Here is a 24,529-nt window from a genome sequence, read left to right on the forward strand (position 1 = left end):
CCATGCTGATGTGTCTGCCTAAATCCTCCAGATTACCAGCAGGACTAATGGTTAAAATAGACAGGTCAGGAGACCTGCTGCACTGAGTCTGCATTTAGATCTATGATTCAGACCCAGGGATTGAGAGAGAAGTCCTCCTTTATAGTGTTTATATGAATACGATTATCTTTATAATGATATAAATTGTGGTTGTCTGTATATGAAATTACGAATAACAAATGTTGCAGGTCATGAAATTACAGTTTATTTCTTTGCATTTTAACGTTGTGAACTATAAACTCATGCATCTCCTCACGGTTTGTCTCAATTTGTGAGCTAACTGACATCAACAGTTGTTCGCTCACGTTCTCCCCTGCTGGCCACGCCCACTCCTGCCCTATGCTTGCGGAGCTCCACTCCTATTAATCATGCATCTTTTGAAAAAATTCTGAAGTAGACTTTAACAGAAAGTGGGGGGTGTCATGGCCCTTTAATACATGTTGGCAGCCAATGCCAACTAAAACAAAAAAATATTAACGTTACCTCGTGTGTAGTGTTAGCCTATTTGAAAAGTGAGCAGCAGGTTTCTTCATCTGATCAAGAAAAGCTAACTTTTGTTAAATTCTAAGTTCGCCACAAGCAGTGTCACAGTACAAAACAAAACACCTACAGCAAAACACGTTTCTGTCACAAAATATACAACATTTTGAAAAAGCTTTTAGAATTGTATAACAATGCACACACAACGAAGAACATAACTCCAGTTCTTTTGTGCTGCTCAGCAGGGTTGTGTTATAATAAACTTTCTAAAAATTTAACTCCAGTTGCTGGTGTTCAGGAACTTGAACTAAAAAATACAACACAGCAGGGAGTATTCCATAACACAAAATTGTGTTAGAAAAAAAAGGTTGAAATTATTTTTGAACTCTAACTCTTAATTTCTCAACTCACAGTAATTAGCTGTGTGTAATAGTTGAACGGAGATATACTGTATACAGTATATGAACATCCTGATCCCACACACAACTCTGAGGGTGCTTTCACACCTACACTTTTGTTTCGGAACGTGTCTCGTTTGCCCAGTTAGCGCGGTTCATTTGTCATATGTGAACAGGGCAATCGCGCTCTATTCCGCGCCAAAGTAATCGCTCCGAGATCGCTTGAATGAGGTGGTCTCGGCTCGATTGAAACGAACCCTGGAGCGGTTTGATTGTAGTGAGAAAGCAATCCGATCCGAGCGCGGTTATATCACAGTGTTTTATGGATATGTAATAGGCTTACGGCTATATAAAGAGAGAATTATGAGTAGGGCGGGAAGTTTCGCGAGTCTCCGGATGCCCGCAAACGAGTAATGATCTCCCTGTAGTCTCGTGTCTCCCTCCAGGTCCTCAAATAGGCATCGTCGCGCACCCTTCTCACCCCTCCCCACCGCATCTCTCCTCAGACACGTCGCACGCGCACCCTGTCAATCACCACCAAACCACCACCTCTCCTGACAGCTGAGCGGGACGCTGCAAAATAAACCCTGACACTGACCAATGTGAAGAGAGTTTACTCGCACGTGACTTGTTTTAGCTCTTTTGGTCCGATTAGAAACTTTGCAGTGTGAAAGCGAACCGCTCCAAGAGCAAAGAGCAACAATGTAACAATTGTAATCTCTGTTTTGGAACAACTGAATCGATTCACAGGTGTGAAAGCACCCTGAGAGAGGCGTTTAGATAAATAAATGGTAATATATGCTGAAAGATTTCCACTTAATAATGAAATAAATGCAACATGGAAAAACAGCAGATGAGAGAGAATATGAGTTATATGCAGGGCTTTACATTAACACCCGCCAACCCGCCAAATGCAGGTAAGATTAGGCTCTGGCGGGTTAGACAGACACCTCCACTAGCCACTTTGGCAGGTTGGAAATCGTTTTTCAATTGTAGCTTTCTTAAAAGCAGGGTTCGACAATAAAAAAGGCCCAATATTCGTGGAAATGTGATATTAGAATGGAGAAGCAGCACGACTGCCAAAAACAACTGTGTTCGCGCAATCAAAAGAATGGTGAATACAAAATAAGAGCATGATCACTCACGCTAACAGCTAATGAGATGCAGGCGACTGTTAAAAAGTGCGCGCACGCTCCCGTTTACTTGCACAAAGCTACCGTGCCTAGAAGAAGCGCAGCATGTGTGATTGGCTCCCTTTGAAATAGACTGGACAAAGAGCGACGATAGTGCATCCACAGACCTGCTGCTTTCAAGAGCTTAAGAATAAAAAAAAAAAATACACATATTCTTTTATAAGCAGCAGCGGTCACTGCTTTCATTTGAATTATTTTTAAAAGAGATTATTAACAGTCCTAACATTAACTGTGTGCACGGTATGTTTCACCTGCTTTCTTTTGCGTACAGTTATTTTTGTTAATATGGTTTAATTATCATTTTTTTTTACAATAACATAGCTTTAATGGGAGATAACTCCCCATTTATGTTTATTTCACTGGTGATCTGGGACTTTTAGCCAGGACAGATTACTGTGCATAGTTTAGAGCAGGGGTGTCCAAACTTTTTGGGCCGAGGGCCAGACAAAAAAAAAAAACGTTGTCGCGGGCCAAATTTTATATACATCACACAGACACGCATATATATATATATATATATATATATATATATATATATATATATATATATATATATATATATATATATATATATATATATATATATATATACGTATGGCCCATGTAGGTGCACCTGTCAATGCGAGTCACGCATCATTAAAAACCATAGAAATTGATGATGTCAAATCTAATTCTTTCATTTCAGAACAGACTTCAGCAGAGTCCCAAACCTTAAGGGCCCTATCATACACCCGGCGCAGTGTGGCGCAAGACGCAGCGCAAAAGTCTTTTGGTAGTTTCAGTTTGGCGCAAGAGTCGTTTTGAGGCGTTGCGCTACGCTGTTTAAATAGCAAATGCATTAGCGCTCATTTTTGTGTCCATAGGCGTTCTGGTCTAAAAAGGAAGGCGTTCTGAGGCGGACCGCTGGCGCGTCGCTATTTTGAGAAACTATAATAGATTTTTCATTAGACCAAAACAAACCTGGTCTAAACTCCAGCGCAAAGTTGCGCCTCGCTTACACACTGCTTAATACACACAAGAGAGCAATAGGCAAATATCTTTACATATGAAAAAATTTAAATAAAGGATATATATAGGATATAATAAGAATAGATATAGGATATAAATATAAAGAATTAAAATATTACAAAACATATTGTTTTCTAGCCTACATAAATATGAAAAATCACTGCTTTATGTCTTCATCTCAGGAGGCTTTTTCAGTTCATTCATGACAATTTGCTTTTGTATAATGTTGTTATTATTAGCAGTATTATTTATTATATCCATATTTATATTTGTTTTATTAAAAACAAGCTTAGATTTGCCCACCTGTCAGGTTTTAGACCATATGGGGCATAGCAGGTGTATTTGGAAATAACTCAGTATTTTGACCACACTTGGTCATTATTGTTCATTTATTCGTTTGCTGGAAATTAGAATTGAATTTAGAAATAGTTTTGAAACAAATATTTGCGCTTAACAAACGAAATTAATTATTTATAGACTAATTGATGTCTTTGCGTAAAGGTTTCCCTATCCAAGAGCGAATGTGAAAGTAGTTCCATAATCTCTCATTCTCACGCAGTAAATGCTCTGTTTAACAGTTTTCTGTTAAAAAACTGTTAACTGTTTGCTTGTGAAATGCTCATTTTTTCCACTTAGACTTACTTTGCGTCCTGTAAATAGCGAATGCGCTCGTGGCGCGACGCAGCTGGCTCTTAAAGGGAATGGGAGATGAGACTCTAATTGGTTTATTCTCAAAACACACCTATAACTCATTAAGAAAATAAACTCAACCTTGCGCCTTGGCGCAACAAGCATTTTCCCAACCGTAAATTAGCAAAAATGCGTTCTGACACGTCCTGAAAGTGTTTGCGCCCTGTGTTTTGCGCTCTGTGCATGGACAGTCAAAATAGAGCCCTAAATCTCATACATGAGGACTTAAACAGCTTTTATATTGTCATATTGCACAGGTATTAAAGCGTGTTAACGAGAGCATAATGTCCGCCATGTAACCAATATAAACTAATATAATAAATCACGCCATGGACATTACATTAAGATGCCTAAAAGTAAAAAAAAAACCTATTTATCAAAAGAGGCTGGACAAATGAGAATAAACAGCTTGTCAAAAGCTGCGAACAGATTACATACAGGAATAGAGAAAAGAGCACTCTTTAATTATCAGCTGTTAGTCAGCGCCTGCTCTTTTTTTCCTGGTTATCGCGCCTTTGCTGAGTGCTGTGTAAATGCAGATGATCGGATACGAGTCACTTTTAAAATATGATGTAAGCAGGTCATCAAAAAAAATTACATACAGTCACAAAATCGGAATTGACCATCAAGATCTGCAGTGTAAATGCAGCCTAAGGATAAGAAACTGTTGACTCATTATTTTTGTTTCATATGTGCACAAAACTAAGTTTGTAGCTTGATAATATTCAGACTGAAAAAAAACTGAAGGCATACGTTTTGAAGATGTTTTTGAAGGAAGCTCTCAGATTTCATCAAAAAAAAAAAAATTCTTAATTGGTGTTCTGAAGACAAACAAAGGTCTCAGTGGTTAGGAACAACATGAGGGTAAGAAATAAACAGAATTTTCATTTTTGGATGAACTAACCCTTTAAATAATACAAAGGTGAGTAAATGGTAACGCAACTTCTCATTTCAGTGCAAAGTAAACAAGACTAAGCAGCCGTTGGAATAAACCGACTTTCAAATTAGCTCCTAGTAATTCAAGCTCCATATACTTTCGCATCTTAAAGCCATATTCTCTTCAATCACAGAAATATTCCAACACCATCAAGGCAGCATTCTTCATTTGTTTGTAGCTGTAGGTCCCTCCTCGATCACCTCCTCAAATTAAAGTCTTTCTGTTCCCCTTAAAACCAGTGAATTAATTAAAATCACCAATTTAGAGAGCATCCCAAAGGCTATGCAGCACAAACATAGAAGCTGCTGTGCACAATCACACACTTAACATCGATTTAGTCTTGTTGTGTTGCACTCATTGCTTTGAAGCCATAACTATTATCCACATATATTCACATTATTAGATGTATTATTTACCTATCTACAGCTGACACTACCTATTGAATGCATGCAATGGGATTCAATTTACAATTTAGTAAGCCACCGAAATGCTTGCGCCTGTATGTTTCACACACTCAGCACTATTTGAAAGTGACCTAATTTCGGTATTTGAGAGCTGCTGCATCACTCTCTGCGGGGGGGTTTAGAGCACATGTTTCTCGCTCTTAGGGTATCAGCTGACGCGTCCCGATGACTCGACACAAATGCAATGTGACCCACTTTCAATAGGCCATTTAAGGGCTGCCGGTCATGGATTGTATCATCGTGTCTGTTCCCACTCCCAGCTCCTTTTGATACTCTGTTTGCCCCTGCTGGCATCCTATCAACTTCCTCTCCATTATTATTAGCAGTGCTGGCAGTACGCATGGATTGAAGTAGGCAGATCGCTCTTTAAACTAGGCTGTATGCTTGGAAGTGACTATAGATGTGATGTTCAATTGTGTATAGATGTCATGTTGATGCGTAATATGACGATTTACCTGTGGGAGATTCATTCTTGGAAAATTTAATTACCATAAAACAAGATGTAACAAAAATGACCTTTTTTCCTTGCAATAGTAATTAGTAAATATAGCTGCAAGCAGCAATTAAGGGGCCAAGCACTGTTGGCCATAAGGTGGCGCTGCTCCAGACGTTTTTGAGTACTTTCAGGGCATGGGGTTGAAGATGCATACCATGTTTTGTAATGATATCTGAATGTGTTGGTAAAATATAGCATTTTTGGCCAAAAATCGATATGGGCGACGCCCAAAATGGCTGACCTGTGAAAATCAGACATCATTCGACTCGGCATGCTCTGCCGGATGTAATGAGACCAGTTTCATGAGTTTCGGACGAAAGGTTGAGACGTTATAAGCCAAAAAGCAAGTTTTTAGTATCTCCGGACCACTAGGGGGCAGTGCACCGAAACTCCGCAATTAACCTTAGACCCTAGTTGTCATAACACACACCAAGTTTGGTGTGAATCGGTGAATGCGTTACAGAGATATCGCCTCAAGTCCATTTTTAATAATAATAATAATAATAAGAACACTAACGAAAGCAATAGGTGCCTACGCACCTACGGTGCTTGGCCCCTAATAATAGGAACGCTAACGGATCCAATAGGTGCCTACGCACCTACAGTGCTTGGCCCCTAATAATACTTTAATACTTCAGTTGCTGAATACGTGTGTCTTCAATATTAATGAATTAATTTAAATGGTCAGAAATGATAATCTGCATCCGTTTTGGGTAAGTTATGTTGAAAAAGTAATCAATTACAAATGACATCATTGCAATTGTATTTATATTCTTTTAATTATTACTGTTTGAAAATAATTTAGTTATTTATTAAGTAATTGAATAACTTGACTAAATATATAAAACAAAAACCACATCAATCTCAAAGCATAGATGATCGAACATTAATTTTAAACAACATATGTATTAAAAAACAAAATGTTTCAAATACAGACACTATGTTTTATGCATACCGTTTGCTGATATAAATTTCTAGAACATGTTGTTTCTTTAGCATGTTCAAAAGTCAGACAAAAAAACCTTCTTTATTTAAAAAATGTAGTGAATTTGCACACACACTTTCTTTGCTTATCTGATTTTACAACATCTGACAAAAGTCTTGTCGTCAATCTCAGTGGTAAGAGCAACAAATAATAACTTGACTTCTAGTTGATCATTTGGAAAAGTGGCAGAAGGTAGATTTTTCCCATTAATCATGTGTTTACCAGCATCCTAATCATCACAAATACTGCAGAAGACCTACTGGAACCTGCATGGACCCAAGATTCTCGCAGAAATCAGTCAAGATTGGTTGAAGGAAAAGCCATAGTTTGGGGTTACATTCAGTATGGGGGTGGACGAGACCTGCAGAGTGGATGCAACATCAACAGCCTGAGGTATCAAGACATTTGTGCTGCCTATTACATTTTAAACCACAGGAGAGGACAAATTATATAGCAGGATAGCGCTCCTTCTCATGCTTCAGCCTCTACATGAAAGTTCCTAAAAGCAAAGAAGGTCAAGGGGCTCCAGGACTGGCCAGCCCAGTCACCAGACATGAACATTGTTGAGTATGTCTGGGGTAAAATGTAGGAGGAGGCATTGAAGATGAATCCAAAGAATCTTGACGGACTCTGGGAGTCCTGCAGGAACGCTTTCTTTGTCATTCCATATGACTTTATTAAGTTATATGACTGATTGCAGAGGTGTATGGATGCAGTCCTCCAAGCTCATGGGAGTCATAAACAATATTAATTCTTTTTCTACTTCACCATGACTTTATTTTCTATACTGGACATTATTTCTGTTCAGTGACAAGTTTTTTGTCTAACCAAAGTCAGAACTGTCCTAATTAAATAGTTAAAAAGCAAGGCAAGAATATATATATATATATATATATATATATATATATATATATATATATTTTTTTTTTTTTTTTTGATAAAATAAGCATAATCTAGAGGCCTTTGCCTTTCATATAAGCCACTTTTAATTTCAATTGACCAACTAGAAGTCAAGTTATTATTTGTTGTTCCTAAAACTTGGATAGGCGACAAGACTTTTGTTAGTTACTGTATACCTAAACTGGTTATTGTAGTGAACAAATTTTTCAATTTTCTTTCATATATTTCTTAAGCATATGTAATTGTCTTGTTAAAAAATAATTGGTCTTTTTTTGGTTAAAAATTAGACTTATTCCGCAAATTATTTATTATCGAGTTTTCTGAAATTAATTTGTAAAGAACTGTTGAATTTGTGTACAGTATTAAAGGCAAGTATATTACAAGTATCTTAATTAAATTACCTAAACAATTAACTAAAAAAGTAACTCCTTTAATTGTTCATCAGAAAAGTACTTTAGTTTAAGTAATTTAATTATGTTGTAACTACCGGTAATTACACCAAATACCGATCTGCATATAGTGAAAAAGAAGAGAATTTTATTTTAATAATTTTTTAAATGATTAATTATTTAAAAAAAGCATCAAGGAGTGAAATGTTCCACAATTTACAGTACAACACTTAAAAAAGGGAGGGAATCCCCCTCGAATAAATGTATATAATAAAACAAAGTATTTAAAATATAGTTCATTTTCATGTAATGAAACATTTAATCTAGTCATTTAATGGATGACAATCCGTCCAGTCCTTAGGAAAAAAAAAATCTTCATGACGCAATCAGACACACAGTGACAGACACACACACACACACGCCACTTTTGTCACAGCCAGCAGGACCTGTTAAATGCAGCACCTGCATGAAGCCTCTGTATCTATAGAAACCATAAAAAACTTAAGCACAACAGAGAACGATCAAAATAATGATTATCCTCAGCTCAAGATGAGACAAAAGCAAGGGAAGGAAGAGCAAAAACGCATGTAATTTATGAAAGATGAGCATTCACTGAAGGCCGTTACTAGTGTAAATACATTGTGTATCCTACTGAGTTGAATTGAAGAGAAAAAATACTTTATCACACCTTATATTAGATGGCCTTAACCAGTATGCATTAACATTAAATACCAAAGGACCTATGCATTCACATGCTGTTCTGTAAAATGTCCACATTTCCTGCTAATGAGTTTGAGGTACGGCTAGGTTTAGAATTATGTGGATTTTCAGAAAAGAAGGTTTTAGAGAACAGGCTGTGGGTACATTTAACAGTGTAACTGTGAATGTTAATTAATAACATTAATTACGTACATTCATGTTATTCAATGTAATGCAATGTATGCTCAAATAAGCACAGGGCTTGACATTAACACCTACCAACTCGCCAAATGCGGGTAGATTTCAGCTTTGGCGGGTTAGACAGTCATTCCCACTAGCCACTTTGGCTGGTTGAAAATCATTTTTAAATTGTGGTTATCTTAAAAGCAGGGTTCAACAATAAGGATAACCCAATATGTGTGCAAATGTAATATTAGAATCGAGAAAAAATAACTGTGTTTGTGTGAGCAAAAGAAAGCAGGTGAATACCTAATGAGAGAATGATTACTCGCACTAACAGCTGATGCGATGCGTGTGACTGTTTAAAACACGTGCGCGCTCCCGTTTCCTTGCGTGAAGCAACCGTGCCTGCAAGGCAAATGTGATCTGTTCTCTCTCAATTAGACTAGACAAAAAGTCTTGCTGCTTTTAAGAGCTCCAATTTTGTCTTTTTGTAAGCAGCACCGATTGCTTTCGCTTTGAACTAGGGATGTAACGGTATCAGAATTTCACGGTACGGTAATACCTCGGTATGAATGTCACGGTACGGTATTTATTGAATCATTTACAGGAAAAACAAAACTTGTGAAAATACTACAAAAAAGTGCCAAAAGTGTCAATGACATACAAATTAGCCATCTATCTGTAAGCTTTGAAACACTAACTTCAATTTTAATAACAGAAAATTATTAAACCATGTAAAAAAATAAAGTTTCAATTTAGTATTGTTGAAAACTCATCACATTCAACATTTAATCACTCACTTACTTAGATAGAGATAGGTTTAAAGGAAAATTATCATATAACTATAATCTGGTAAAAGCTGGTATCTCTGGGTATTTACAATGTCCCCTGCAACAGAAAAAACCCTCTCATTTGGGACAGAGGTTTCTGGGACAGAGATATGACTTGGCCCATGTTGACAGCAGTGGGTAACGTTGTGCATTGTCTTTCCCCCACTTGAGAGGACAAACCATGAGTGAGATAGAGGTCTCTTTGCGGAACAAGTCAATGTCTGCATCAATCTGAACAGTGTGCTGTGTTTCTGCAGTCCCCATGACTGCTATTAGTCATATTCCCCAACTTGCAGGCACGTGCACACAGAGGGCTCAACATGTGCAGTGCACATGCCCTTTTTAGTCTTGGATAGAAAATGCCCTTCCAAAACGATCAAAAGTGCCCCCACGATGCGACACAACCTCTGTCCAGCCCTTTAGTAGGTGCGCGACAACACCGCTCTTGAGTATGCGCGCTCAACCCCCCCTCGGTGCTTTACAATACGCGCGCGACAACACAGCTGATCAGAACTCGCGCGACAACACCGCTTTTCAGTACGCGCTCGGCGACAACACCCGCTTTAGGTTCGATCATTTCCATCTTTTTTTCATCTCCGCTACTAGCAGCACACTCCATTTCCGCATTACTGGATCTGTAGCGACAACAGACCGCAAAGGATTATGGCCACGCCTGGGCTGATGGGAATTGTAGTTTTCGCTACCTCCCGTTCGCTTCATTCGCCTGAGCAAATTTTCTCAGCAGACCTATAGTTTACCGAGTCATGCGACTTTGATAATATCGAAAAAAAATTATATTGCGGTATGACGTTATTTACAATACCGTTACATCCCTAGTTTGCACAGATTATTAATTGGCCTTAACCGTGTGTGTGTGTGTGTGTGTGTGTGTGTGTGTGTGTGTGTGTGTGTGTGTGTGTGATCATCCCTTCATTACCACACACAGTTTGTTTTTCACCCGCTTTCTTTTGCTTAGTTATTTTTGTTAATATGGTTTAATTATCTTTTATTTTACAATAACATTGCTTTAAAATGAGATTAACTCTCCATTTATCTGTAGTTAACTGGTGATCTGAGAGATCTTTAGCTAGGACAGATTACTGTGCATATTTTTGATGCATGAAAATAATTACCTTTTTTCATTAGTTTTTTTTTTAAGAAATGTTTAGTTAAATAAAAAGTATAGCATACAGCTATATTTAGTTTGTTTCAACATTTAAACTTGTGGCTAAGAAATAATTATTGTTTGGTGTGGTCAGAGATAAATTTGGTAAATCCTTTATTTTGAGTTCTGAAAAGTCACAGGAAATAAAAATATAACACTATGAAACCATGACCTATTTGCTCATACACGATATACAAAAAGTTAAATGAATGAGGAGGCATGCGGACATAACACAAAATCTTAAATAAAGTCATATTTAAGCATATATAAATATATTCCCAACAACAAAATTGTGACTAATGAAAATACAGAGTCGCTAGTAACGTTGGAAAACTACTAGCCACAGTGGCTGGTGATCGAAAAAGTTAATGTCAAGCCCTGTATAAGCAACATGTACAAGTTTGTTGTAGCAAACCTTTGACTACATTATTAGTTATAGGGTCAGTTTGCTGCAAAATGTAAATAATACCATTAATTAGATACTTCCAATGAATGGTATTATTTAACATTTTTGGAAAAGGTTGTGTTATAGTTTAGGGTGAATTAACCAGTGTAATTGTGAATGTCAGTTAATAGCAATAATTATATACTTTAATGTAATTAACATTAATGCAATGAACCAACATGTAGGTGATAGGAAAAGCAACATGTACACATTATGTCAATGTTGACAACAGTATTAGTTATAGGGTCAGTCTGTTAGAAAATTACAATAGTCATCATTTAATCACCATTATGTCTTTCCACTTATGTAAGACGTTTGATAATCTGAGAGATTTACATTTACTCGGCCAAAATTCTGACACTTCAAAACATTCCTAATCAGATCAGTGAATATAGTCCTTTTTCATGGCTGCTGCATGGAGGGCGCCATAGCGACCAGCGTCTTCCGGTAGAATGCTAAAAACTTCCGTTTACAGCGTTTACAACTGGTAATTAGCGCTCCGAAAATGGGTTTCAATGGTGTTTTTAATATATTACAGAGTTGTGACACAACTTAGAAATGTGTCTGTTAAAGCCGTTATAATCTGTCAGATGTGGTTCAAGCGCGTCAGAAATACGAGAAAAACGTTCTCCTAGTTCACGTGTCTGCCGTCAGAAATACAGTGTGTGTGTGTGTGTGTGTGTTCCTGGCCTTTCAGCTGTTAGCTCAACGGCTCTTTAACACACACGCGCACACGCACAACTTCGCTGCATTATAGAGCAAACTGTATTATTAGCATGAAACTTATGTAATTCATGTAATTTACAAAAATGACCAATAAAAGTCTGTTACTGATCCTCTGCTGGCTGATTTGCTGTTAAATCTAATCGCGAGCCGTTTATGTTTCATTTCATGTGTTGTTTTTACAACAGTTTGTGTTTTTCTGTCATTTCGAAATGACACTAGCCTATATTTTCACGTTGTAAATGTTATTAAATCACAGTACAGGCTACGTATGTGTCCGTCAAACATTTTGGTGAACTACATTTGTTTGGGCTGGTTATATATTTGAAAGAAAGAAAAACTGTTGACTTTAGCGATGACGAGGCTTTATCTAAACGGCAGAAGATGCCGTCTGACAACGAGGGAAAAACGCCTCACAGCAGCTGTTTTCCAGGAGATGGTGCTGATGGACAACATAATTAGTTCAAAGATGATAAAAGCTGGTAAAATAAATTAAAACTATCATTTCAAAGCTGTCCAAATGTTTACATGCATCAGCTGCTGACCGGAAGTTCTTAGCATTCTCCTTGCGCATACACGCAAAGCATCATGGGTAATTTTGCGTTCCAAGATAAAGGTCTATAGACCATTTTAAATGTGGCAATGTCATATTACCTGGCTCATGAACATTTCCTGCTTGTTGTCAAACTACTTCGCAACTTTAACAAAAGGCGATTTAATCATATCTTAACATTAAAAAAGCCATCAGAAGATTTTTGGATTACAACATTTTGGATTATTGGAAGCTATTTAAATTCAAAATATTATACAGGGAATAGGTTAGGACCATTGTTATTGTTTATATCCCTCAAATAGCCTGTTTCCACTGAGTGGTACGGTACGGTATGGTTTGGTACGCTTTTATGGCCGTTTCCACTGTCAAAAGGCGTACCGAACCAAACCATATCATACCACTTTTTCTGCACCCTTTCTAAAGGGTATTAAACATGAGAAAGGGTACCAGAAGGCGGAGCTAGACGCGCAGCTGAACGCCATTGGTTGACAGAGATTTGTCATTCGCTTACGCAACAAGCCAAAATGAAAACAAAAGATCCGCCATGTTTAAAATACACAGCCGACGAGCCGAGAGATTGCAGCGTAATTATATATACATATAATAACGAGCCATGGTTGACCCGGGCTCAAGCAAACCTTGTCGTCGTCTTGATGAACAGCCACAAAGTCAAAAAGAAGAGCAGATTTACCCTGTGTCCCTTAGTTTTTTACGAGCCAGTCTGATGCGTGAGCAGTTTCGTTTTCTTTCTTGCACTCGCCGTGCGTCTATAACTGAAATGACAAACTTATTGAGCTGATGATAATAATGTGCGCTTGATTATTGACGTGCTTTTGAAACCTGATCCTATCAGGAACTGACCAACGCGAGAGGGAAGCACGAAAAAACAAAGGAGAAGCTGGAAAAAAAAAGAGAACATTATTTCTTCAGCAAACGTGAACAAACTGCCATGTTTAACTATTATCATCACCTTCAGGACTATTATGAACTCAGAATGACGGAATTACTTTCTGACAGAGGCTGCATGTGCTGCTAAAGATTAAAGAAACAGATGAGAGATCTGCACTGTCTGTGGCCTATATTTCGTGTTGTTCATTCACTCGTTTTCTTTTCGGCTTAGTCCCTTTAAAATCTGCTTTGCGCCGTGGCGCATGGTCTAAAAGGGTTGAGTTTATTTTCTTAATAAGTTATAGGTGTGTTTTGAGAATAAAGCTCAAAACATAGCTCATACAGCTGCGTCGCATCATAAGTGCATTTGCTATTTACATGATGTAAAGTAAGTGGAAGTGGAAAAACTGAGCATTTTACAAGCAAACAGTTTTTTTTTTTTTTTTAACAGAAAACAGTTCAATAGAGCATCTACCGCTAGATAATCAATCTACTTACACATTCGCTCTTGGATAGGGAAACCTTGTACGCACAGACATCAATTAGCCTATAAATAATTCATTTCGTTTGTTAAGCACAAAGATTTGTTTCAAAACTATTTCTAAATTCAGTTCTAATTTCCAGCAAACGAATAAATGATCAATAATAACAAAGTGTGTTCAAAAACCTGAGTTATTTCCTAAAACACATGCTGTGCCCCATATGGTCTAAAACCTGACAGGTGGGCAAATCTAAGCTTGTTTTTAATTAAACAAATATAAATATGGATATAATAAATAATACTGCTAATAATAATAACATTATACAAAAGCAAATTGTTATGAATGAACTGAAAAAGCCTCCCGAGATGAAGACATAAAAGCAGTGATTTTTCATATTTCTGTAGGCTAGAAAATAATATGTTTTGTAATATTTTAATCCTTTATATTTATATCCTATATATATTCTTATTATATCCTATATAGGCCTACCCTTAATATTTAAATTTTTATTTAAGATATTTCCGTATTGCTCTACATCTTTTGTGTATTAAGCAGCTTGTAAGCGAGGCGCAACTCTAGTTTAGACCGGGTTTGTTTTGGTCAAATGAAAAATCTATTATAGTTTCTCAAAATAGCAACGCGCCAGCAGTGCGCCTCAGAACGCTTTCCTTTTTAGACCAGAACGGCTATGGACGTACATATGAGCGCTAATGCATTTGGTATTTAAAGAGCATGGCGCAACGCCTCAAAACGACTTTTGTGCTAAGCTGAAACTAGCAAACAAGTATTCCGCCGTGCCTTGCGCCACATTGCGCCGGCTGTATGATAGGGCCCAAAGTGTGAACACAAACTAACTGGTTTGAAATAAATAGTTAAGTTTAGGTGAAATTCTTAAAAAGCATCAGGCATCTGACACTCAACCCCAGGTAGCCCCAGGAGAAATGAAAATGTCTGCTAAGAGACGAAAAGCATGTCAGCAGAGCACACTGGAGATGTCCTACCTCTGTCTCCCACAGGGTTGATGCACTTGTGCAGCCTCCACTGCCGACTGCTGCTGGACACCTGGACTATGTGGAACTCACGAACACCTGCTTCACTCTGAAGAAGAGAGAAGATTTAAATCAATTTCCACAAAAATCTCTGATGTATGAGTGCCTCTGACTAAGTCTAATGAGCTAAGCCAATTTAATATAGCAATTTATAGAATATAAAAGTGTGCTCTCTGGAAAAAATGGGCTTCTGCAGGTTTTATTAAGTAAGTTTAGGACTTTAAGACCAACTAAAGAAAAAAAGGGGGGAAGGGGGATCAAAGAGAAAACAATGCAGCAATATGTTGAGAAATATGTATTATGTGAAAGGAAATACACATAAAGAGTAGCATTTATGCACTGTAAAACCCAATAAGTTAAAGTAACTCAAACCATTTAAGGGAAACCGATTGCAACAAACCATTTAAGTTCAAAAACTAATCCTAATGAGTACTGTGAACTTAATCCATTTGAGTAACTGAAGCAATTTGAGCACAGTAAAACCCAATAAATGAAGAGAACTCAAACCAACTGAGTACTGTAAAACCCAATAAGTTAAGGCTAACACCACTTCCATCAGCAACCTAGTTTTCCCATGTGGTCTCCCATCCAGGTAATGACCAGGCTCAGCCCTGCTTAGCTTCAGTGAGTAACCGTTCTTGGGCTGCAGGGTGATATGACTGTGGCGTACAGTGATACATCGTGCCTAAATGAATTGTACAGCAGTTCTGTGTCTTGACTGTGATGAAGCATGTGACAGTTTATTAGGAAGAGCTCACCGTATTAACGTTCTCCACATCCACAAAGACCAGCATGCTGGTGTTCTTCTCCTCTCCGTCTCCGGCCTCTGGTTTCTCTCTCTCTCTACTGTACAGCGTGTTGCTCTGGCTGGCCGTGGCTCTGATGCTCAGCGATCGACTCGCACATATGAAAGCAGTGTGTCGAAGGACCCGGTGACTGCAAGTTTTAGAGAAATGAGGATGAGTCACTGGAAATCATGCAGCAATCGAAAAACCTCGCAATCCTGTTACAGGCCAATTAGTCCTCTTTAAACCACAGACAGCAAATGTTCAAATGAAAATGGATTTGTGCTATTTGATTATGAGCCACTTCAGAGAGCCCTCCACAATTGCAGAGCAGCAAATGAAAATTACAGAAAATGAATTTTTCACTGTGTGCATTGTGGGGGTTTTTTCAGTGAGAAAAGACATAACCGGTTCCGGTCACCACTGACATCGACAGTAGGAACCAAAAAATAAAGGAAAAAAAAAAACACTTTTAAAGTCAATACGCTTATTTCACGCGGCCGCCATTTTAGAGAACCAAAGCGAGGCTGCGGTGGGAAGAAACCCGGAAGTATAGCATAGATATTTACACTAGATATCGCATAGGGACCCTGAGCATGCGTCAATAGTAGGGATGTAACGGTATTGTAAATACCGTCATACCGCAATATTAATTTTTTTCGATATTACCGTAGTCGCATGACTCGGTAAAACTATAGTTCTTCTGAAAAAAAATTGCTCAGGCGAATGAAGCGAACGGGAGGTAGCGAAAACTACAATTCCCATCAGCCCATGCTTGACCATCATCCCTTGCGGTCTGTTGTTGCTACAGATCCAGTAATGCGGAAATGGAGTGTGCTGCTAGAAGCGGGGATCAAAAAGAGCTGGAAAACCTTAAAGCGGGTGTTGTCGCCGAGCGCGTACTGAATAGTGGTGTTGTCGCGCGAGTTCTGATCAGCTGTGTTGTCGCGCGCGTACTGAATAGCGGTGTTGTCGCGTGAGTTCTTATCAGCTGTGTTGTCGCGCGAGTTCTTATCAGCTGTGTTGTCGCGCGAGTTCTTATCAGCTGTGTTGTCGCGCGCGTACTGTAAAGCGGGGACGGAGGGTATGTCGTGTCGCGGGGGCACTTTTGATCATTTTGGAAGGGAACTTTCTATCCAAGACTAAAAAGGGCATGTGCACTGCACAGGTTGAGCACTGTGTGTGCACGTGCCTGCAAGTTGGGGAATAGGACTAATAATCAGTCATGGGGACTGCAGAAACACAGCACACTATTCAGATTGATGCAGACATGAGACCTCTATCTTACTCATGGTTTGTCCTCTCAAGTGGGGGAAAGACAATGCACCATACCCACTGCTGTCAACCTGGACCAAGTCATATCTCTGTTGTCCCTGAAACCTCAGTCCCAAATGAGAGGGTTTTTTTCTGTTGCAGGGGACATTGTAAATGCCCAGAGATACCAGCTTTTACCAGATTATATTTATATGATAATTTTCCTTTAAAGCCATCTCTATCTAAGTGAGTGAGTGATTAAATGTTGAATGTGATGAGTTTTCAACAATACTAAATTGAAACTTAATTTTTTTACATGGTTTAATATTTTTTTGTTATTAAAACTGAAGTTCCTGTTTCAAAGCTTACAGATAGATGGCTAATTTGTATGTCATTGACACTTTTGGCACTTTTTCGGAGTATTTTCATAAGTTTTGTTTTTTCCTGTAAATGATTCAATAAATACCGTACCGTGACATTCATACCGAGGTATTACCGTACCGTGAAATTCTGATACCGTTACATCCCTAGTCAATAGCGCCGCCACATTGCTACAGTGCTCCCAGGACAAATGTCATTCAACCGCACTAGTCAAGACAGTGTTATTACGTGAATATGCGGGACTTTAGCGCTGTCTACGGGTGTAGTAACGAGCAAACAAAGAAAACAAAGCACAAAGGTAGAACATTTCATAGGTAATATTAAGTTTTTTTCTGTTTTTGTATGTTCTGAACTTTTGTGCTAATCAGGTAACGTTATTGATGATAACAGTCACTTACTGCATTCACCATAAGACAAAGCAGCTCCAACTCGCACTAAACACTCGGCTTATGCTAGTTTTGTTGAATAAAATCAACAAACAATGCAAAAGAAATATGACAACGAGATGCTGCGCTGCCAGAAACTTGTTGTCGGCTAAGGTTAGTGAAAGAGTCGTTCGGGGGATTCATTCACAAACGAATCGCTCCCTCCGTCAGTATGAGAAGTGAAAGCAGGAGAGGAGGTGCGTTTCAGGACATGATTAGATCAAATTTAACAGGGAGGTTGAATAGTAAACTTCTGTACACACAAACACAAGCTTTCTGTCAGGAATGCCCGTGCGGTCACTGATCCATCAATGTAGAAAAGTGATGTAAAATTATAATTTTCGTAATTAGAAAAAAAAAATTACATACTAACATCCAGGAAAACTCCCGATCATAGATATATGTGTATATGTGTATATCTCTGGCTTTGGATGGCCACAGTCCTCCACTGTACATTGGTCCCGCATTCATTTCAAAGGAGTGCTACCCTGTAGCAAGATGGCGGTGCTATTGACGCATTCCGTCCAATAGACAACAATAGGCCAGGCGACATCTAGTGTATATATCTATGGAAGTATAGGACAAGCACTGTAAACATTGCAGTAACATGCCGTGTACTACAAACCTCCAGCTTTTGCCGAGATTTCAAAATGCAGAAAATGGTGCAACCATCACTTTAATATTATTTAGTAAGTTTATTTTAAACAATTAAAAGCAATTTAGCATCAAACAACATCACAATCTCAGTGATACGCTTAAGTGTCCTCCTAGGCTTCAGCTCATGGCACCAGTTAAACACCGTGAGGATGCTTTCCTGCTTCAGTCTATGTAACCCGGTGAGTGATAAAACAAAGCAGTCCTCTGCAGCACACCCTCGTGTTGTCTGTGATAGTGTCCTGGTACTGAAGTTTTAAACCCGGCTATTTCCCCGCTAACATGGATGTCTTGACACGACTGATCTTCACGGCTTCGCGCTTCAGTCTCCGTGTATCTGTGTTTGGTTTGCGCTCAGTTTACCGCTCTTCACCCAGTGCAAACACAGATACACGGACTGGAGCGCGAAGCAGCCGTCAAGATCAGTCGAGTCATCAAGCAGATCGCTCGGCTCGTCTGTGTTTGAGCTCAGTATACATCGGTGGGTGAACTGATGACCTTCTCGGCCAATCACAATCATTTCTGTTGAACACATGAACACAATGGCAAATCAGCGCTGTTTTAAGAAAGCCATCAACAATGCCTTAAATGTTAGCGCGAAATTGCCGGTTTTTCTTTTAATTCACTATCATGACAAGTCTAATATAGTGAACGAATCAGTTTATTTACTTGAGTTTGATAAATGGCATCTAAAACGTGTGTTTGGGAAAGAAAACGTTAGATAACTAGTGCCATTTCCTTGCAACTTAGCTGAAAATGAGCTCTGATATCCCTTTTTACATTAACCATTTATTCAGAACGGACCTTCGGGTTACCTGGAAGGCAGAGAAATTATAAATTTGTGTCACTTTCTCTTCCCTGATAAGATATACAGCCAGATACACAACATTCCTATGTAACTCCCAATGATACTTCCGGTTTTCTTCCCACCGCAGCCTCGACTTCGCTTTTGAAAATGGCGGCCGCGTGAAATCAGTCTATAGCTGGTAGATCTCAACCACTTGAGTAAATATGGCTTGGGGTACCACTGCTACACTGATAACAGTCAAATCTATGTTAGTGCTCGCCCCGATCTTAACACTGCTACATCAGTTTTTTCTGCCTGTCTTTTAGAAATTAAGGGCCCTATCATACACTCGGCGAAATGTGGCGCAAGGCGCGACGCAATAGTTTTTTGCTAGTTTCAGCTTGGCGCAAGAGTGGTTTTGAGGCGTTGCGCCACGCTCTTTGAATAGCAAATGCATTTGCGCTTATATGTGCCCCCATAGGCGTTCTGGTCTAAAAAGGAAAGCGTTCTGAGGCGCACTACTGGCGCTTTGAATTTTTGAGAAACTATAATAGTTTTTTAATAGACCAAAACAAACCCGGTCTAAACTCCGGCGCAGAGTTGCGCCTCGCTTACACACTGCTTAATATGCACAAAATGTAAAGCAATACGCAAATATCTTTCTACATGAAAAAACTACAATATTAAGGATATATCGGATATAATAAGAATAATATATATAGGATATAAATATAAAGGATTAAAATATTACAAAACATCGGGAGGCTTTTTCCGTTAATTCATAACAATTTTCTGTTGTATAATGTTATTATTATTAGCAGTATTATTTATTATATCCATATTTATATTTGTTTTATTAAAAACAAGCTTAAATTTGCCCACCTGCAGGTTTTAGACCATATGGGGCACAGCATGTGTTTTAGGATATAACTCAGGTTTTTGAGCACACTTCGTTATTATTGTTCATTTATTCGTTTGCTGGAAATTAGAACTGAATTTAGAAATAGTTTTGAAACAAAACTTTGTGCTTAACAAACAAAATTAATTATTTATAGGCTAATTGATATCTGTGCGTAAAGGTTTCCCTATCCGTGAGAGCGAAAGTAGATAATGCAGATGCTCTGTTCAACTGTTTGCTTGCAAGTGAAATGCTCAGTTTTTCCACTCATACTTACTTTACGTCATGTAAATAGCAAATGCGCTTATGGCGTGATGCAACTGGCTCTTAAAGGGAATGGGAGATGAGACTCTGATTGGTTTATTCTCAAAACACACCTATAACTCATTAAGAAAATAAGCTCAACCCTTTTAGATCATGCGCCACAGCGCGAAGCGGATTTTTCCGTCCTTGTATTAGTAAAAATGCATTCTGACACGCCCTGAAAATGTTTGCGCCCTGCGCTTTGCCCATGGACCGTCAAAACAGAGCCCTAAATCTTAGATGAGTCAAAACTCCAGTGCTATTTTGAGATTTCGCCCGGATTTTGAATACCCAAATTTATAAGCTTCCCAAATCCACATGCAGAGGTGTAAATGCAAAAAATTGGTATCATTTAAAAAAAAACCCTTTGAATTTTCATAAAACACTACTGAAAGTGTTTAAAATATCTGTATATGTTGTCTGTGTTATAATAAACACCTAAACGTTTTTTTTGTTGTGGCGGGTTAGACGGCCAGTCCCACTACTGGGTGAAATTCATTTTAAGTTGACAGTGCTGGCTCGACGTCTCGACGTGATGCGTAAAAATGTGATCATTTCAGAATCGAGAAGCAGCACGACTGACAAAAAGCTTTTCGCCGAGCAAAAGAAAGCAGGTAAATAAAGAATGAGAGGATCAAGCGCACGGTGAGAGGCTTTCCTCACTCACTGAAAAGGGCTTTAGTGTCGCGCGCACAGATGATCGGATGCGTGCGAGTGTGTTTTTTACAGTCATTGGTTTAAACTAGTCCTATGCTCGTGCACGGTGCACCCACAGTCCTTCAAGGGGTCGAGATTCTTTGTAAGCAAGCAGCAGCAGTGGTTGTCGCTTTCGCTTTAGCCATTCTTTGAACAGATTATTAATTGCCCTAACATTAACCATCATCCTTCCATTATCGCACACAGAATGTTTTTTACCCGCTTTCTTTTGCTTGCCAAACACATTTTTTGAGCTGTTGACAGTCATATATGTGTCCCACACTGCTAAAAACACTATTAGGACACCTATATTTCACTAAAAAGTGTAAATTGGTTGTTTTTGCGTTATTTCAAGCAAATTCGTACTTCCGGTTTGAAACGAATTTTTTAAGCTGCGTCACGGTCATGAGATAATAGCATGTATTCCAGCATGCAGACTGGACGTGTGTACCAGAGTGTGTCTTATTACGTCTTACAGTGTGATGCATTAATGCATGAGTAAGGCTTGGTTCAAACCAATCAGCGCGCTCTATTGTGCAACTTCATTAATATTCATTACTGTCATAGTGTTTAGACGACAGAGACGCCACGTTGTGTTGGCAAAACAAGCGTGAAGTGTTGCTTTTATAGTTTGGTGCAGTTAAGTTTTGTTTTCATTTTCTCTCTGTGAGAGCTCAGCTGGAGTCACGTGTGGATTAACAGTGTACGCGACGCTCGACAACAACAACTTACGTGTCTAAGGAGGATTATTGTTTACCTGAGAGCTGTTCTCATCTACGAACGCTGAGATCTGGATTCGCTTGTAGTCTCCTCTTAATAAAGACGCGGCTCTAGTTGCTGGTGATTGTCCTGTCTCTACAGATTTGGTAAGTGAGTGACCAGTGCTCTTTGTTTATTCAGTTTGTTCGTATCGAACTAAGTTAACTATTGCACATTGAGTGTAAACATGTTAGCACCACAACCAAACTTTAACCTCGTGTAGGATTTTCACTGCATTTAGTGACCGGAATAACACACGCGGCTATCTGACGCAACCTGCCGAGTACATCTAAGATTCCGGGAAATGCTGAGGGTTTTTTTTTTCTCTCATTCGCCGTGCGGTATCAAACATTGAAAGAAAAATACACGCTTAGAGCAGCTCCTCGAATCATATCTCTCATTTGTCTCGAGGGACATGAATGAATTTCCTGAATGAAAGAGCCAAACTGCAGTTAAAGTCCACCATTTAATAATTTGGCAAATAATTTGACTACAGATGTCCATGTAAACACAGTCACTTTCTCCCCTGTGTGTGTGTGTTTTGACTCTGAAACTCAGTGCGCCCAAACAGACACTCCCACACCATGCCCCTTTTCTTCCTCCGACACTCCCCCCTAAACAGAGCTGGACACGCCCACTTTTCTGACTTTTTCCAAAGTAGAGGTGTGAAAACAACCTGCTGAAACGAGGTGGTTTCATGGCCCGTTAATATAGTTTAATCATCATCCTTCACAATAATATTGCTTTAATATGTTGTTGTATTCATAGTTAACTGGGGATCTGGGATCTTAAGCCAGAACTGACCACCCACGGTGCATAGTTTTACATGCGTGGCAAATATATATATATATATATATATATATATATATATATATATATATATATATATATATATATATATATATATATATGTCAGCTGTTTTGTTGAATAAAAAGTGTAAGTATACAGCAGGATTTTGCTTGTTTTGACACACTATTTACAATTTTTGGAAAAAGAAAATAATAAGTTTGGCGTAGCCAGAGAAAAAAAAGGTAAACCCTTATTGTGTTGAGCCCTGAAAGTTCCTATGAAAGAAAACTAATCGCAAAGCGACACTTGGTTATGAAAGCATAACCCATTTGCTCATGCTCATTAAGCTGTGACAGTGGCTTATGATCAAGCCCTGCTTGCAATAATCCAACCTGCTCTTTAAGATCTTAAAACTCAGGGCTTCTCGTATTACCTCAAACAGCTAAGTCAAATAAAGGGGGTCGAGCCTTCTCATTTATGGCTCCCAAACTCTGGAATATCCTTCCTGATAGCATTCCTGATCTATTTATCAACGCACCACTACATGAACTGACTGTTTTGAGGGTTGCATAGGAGAGGCAACGGCACATGTAATGGATAAGAAGGGAATCCTGCTATTTTTATATTTATTTCAAAGTGTTTTTATGCCTAAATCAAATGAAAGCACAAAACAGATTCACATTTTAGAGCAAAGGGCGTCCCCTGGTGGTTCGGCGGTATGGGTTGCTTACAGGGAGGATCGGATCTTTAATGTTTATTGCCACCCTTCATAGGAAGATTAAAAATATGAAAGAAATACAGGAAAATACAGAAATTATAGTGGAATAGAATTGTAAAATACTGTATCCCAGGAAAAATTAAATACAATGTAAAATGTCATGTACCTGAGTTTGGCAGCCTTCTCTGTACTCTCATAGTAAAAGAGGAAGTTGATTTCATGAACGCCCTCTCTGTCAGGTCCTCTGAGCCATAGCGGGATCTGTAAGGCATCCCCTGGTCCTAGTAAGCCTCGGGATAGGGGGATCTCAGCCACCATGGGCCGGTCACTGCTGGAGACCCCGAACGCTGCCGGAGACACGAGTGAGACGGAGGCCTGTGATGGCGCTGTGGCCACAGTCTTGTATGCAGAGCAGTGCTCGGCTGCTGTAGGGGTGACTGGGGTGAGGTCTGAGGTGGCGCTCCCAAACGTGAAGAACTCTGGATGAGTGGACGCTACTCTAAGACCCGTCAGAGGAACGCCGCTCACATTCACAAACTCCACCCAAGCTTTGCGGATCTCACCGCACAATAAACCAGTGGGGAAGTTGATGAAAAACACCTGAGTGGAGAAAGTTAAAAAGTGATTAGAGGGTTAGGTTGCTGTTTTGACAATTTCTAGTTAAAGAGACAGTTCACCCAAAAATGAAGACATTCTCATCTCATTACTCACACTCAATTTGTTCTACACCAGGGCTATTTAATTGGCGGCCTGTGGGCCAAACCAGGACCCGAGGCAATTTGTTCTGACCCTCCAAATAGTGTGACCAAGATATCAACAACAAATTTAGTTACATCTAAATACACTCGCTATAGTTATGAAGTTATGTGCGTCTGTTCATTACAGCACGAGCTGCAGTTAAAGGCTGCGCAGAGAGAGAGTCACCAGACATAATAATATTTTTATATAAATAATATTTTATAAAATCTTGGTGCACACTAGTGTCTGGACTTGATGCATCTCCAAACACCAATAATTAAACTAACTATTAAAGATGAATCAGTGTCTAAACATCTGAGATTTGGCATACAATCATGACTTTCA

General features: G+C 38.8%; 1 protein-coding gene across 4 annotated transcripts in view; it reads right to left on the reverse strand.

Moving 5' to 3' along the window:
• The window catches only part of trappc8 (trafficking protein particle complex subunit 8), a 164,717-nt gene that overhangs the window by 41,477 nt on the left and 98,711 nt on the right, over positions 1–24,529 (reverse strand). For all 4 annotated transcript variants that reach the window (XM_017352638.4, XM_017352637.4, XM_017352636.4 and 1 more), the window contains 3 exons: positions 23,613–24,046; positions 15,755–15,932; positions 14,949–15,045 (listed from right to left, as the gene is read on the reverse strand). In XM_017352638.4, the coding sequence (XP_017208127.2) occupies positions 14,949–15,045; positions 15,755–15,932; positions 23,613–24,046 (709 nt within the window). The remainder of the gene's footprint in view (positions 1–14,948; positions 15,046–15,754; positions 15,933–23,612; positions 24,047–24,529) is intronic.

This window comes from Danio rerio, chromosome 20, assembly GCF_049306965.1.
Source record: "Danio rerio strain Tuebingen ecotype United States chromosome 20, GRCz12tu, whole genome shotgun sequence".
Classification (NCBI taxonomy): Eukaryota; Metazoa; Chordata; class Actinopteri; order Cypriniformes; family Danionidae; genus Danio; species Danio rerio.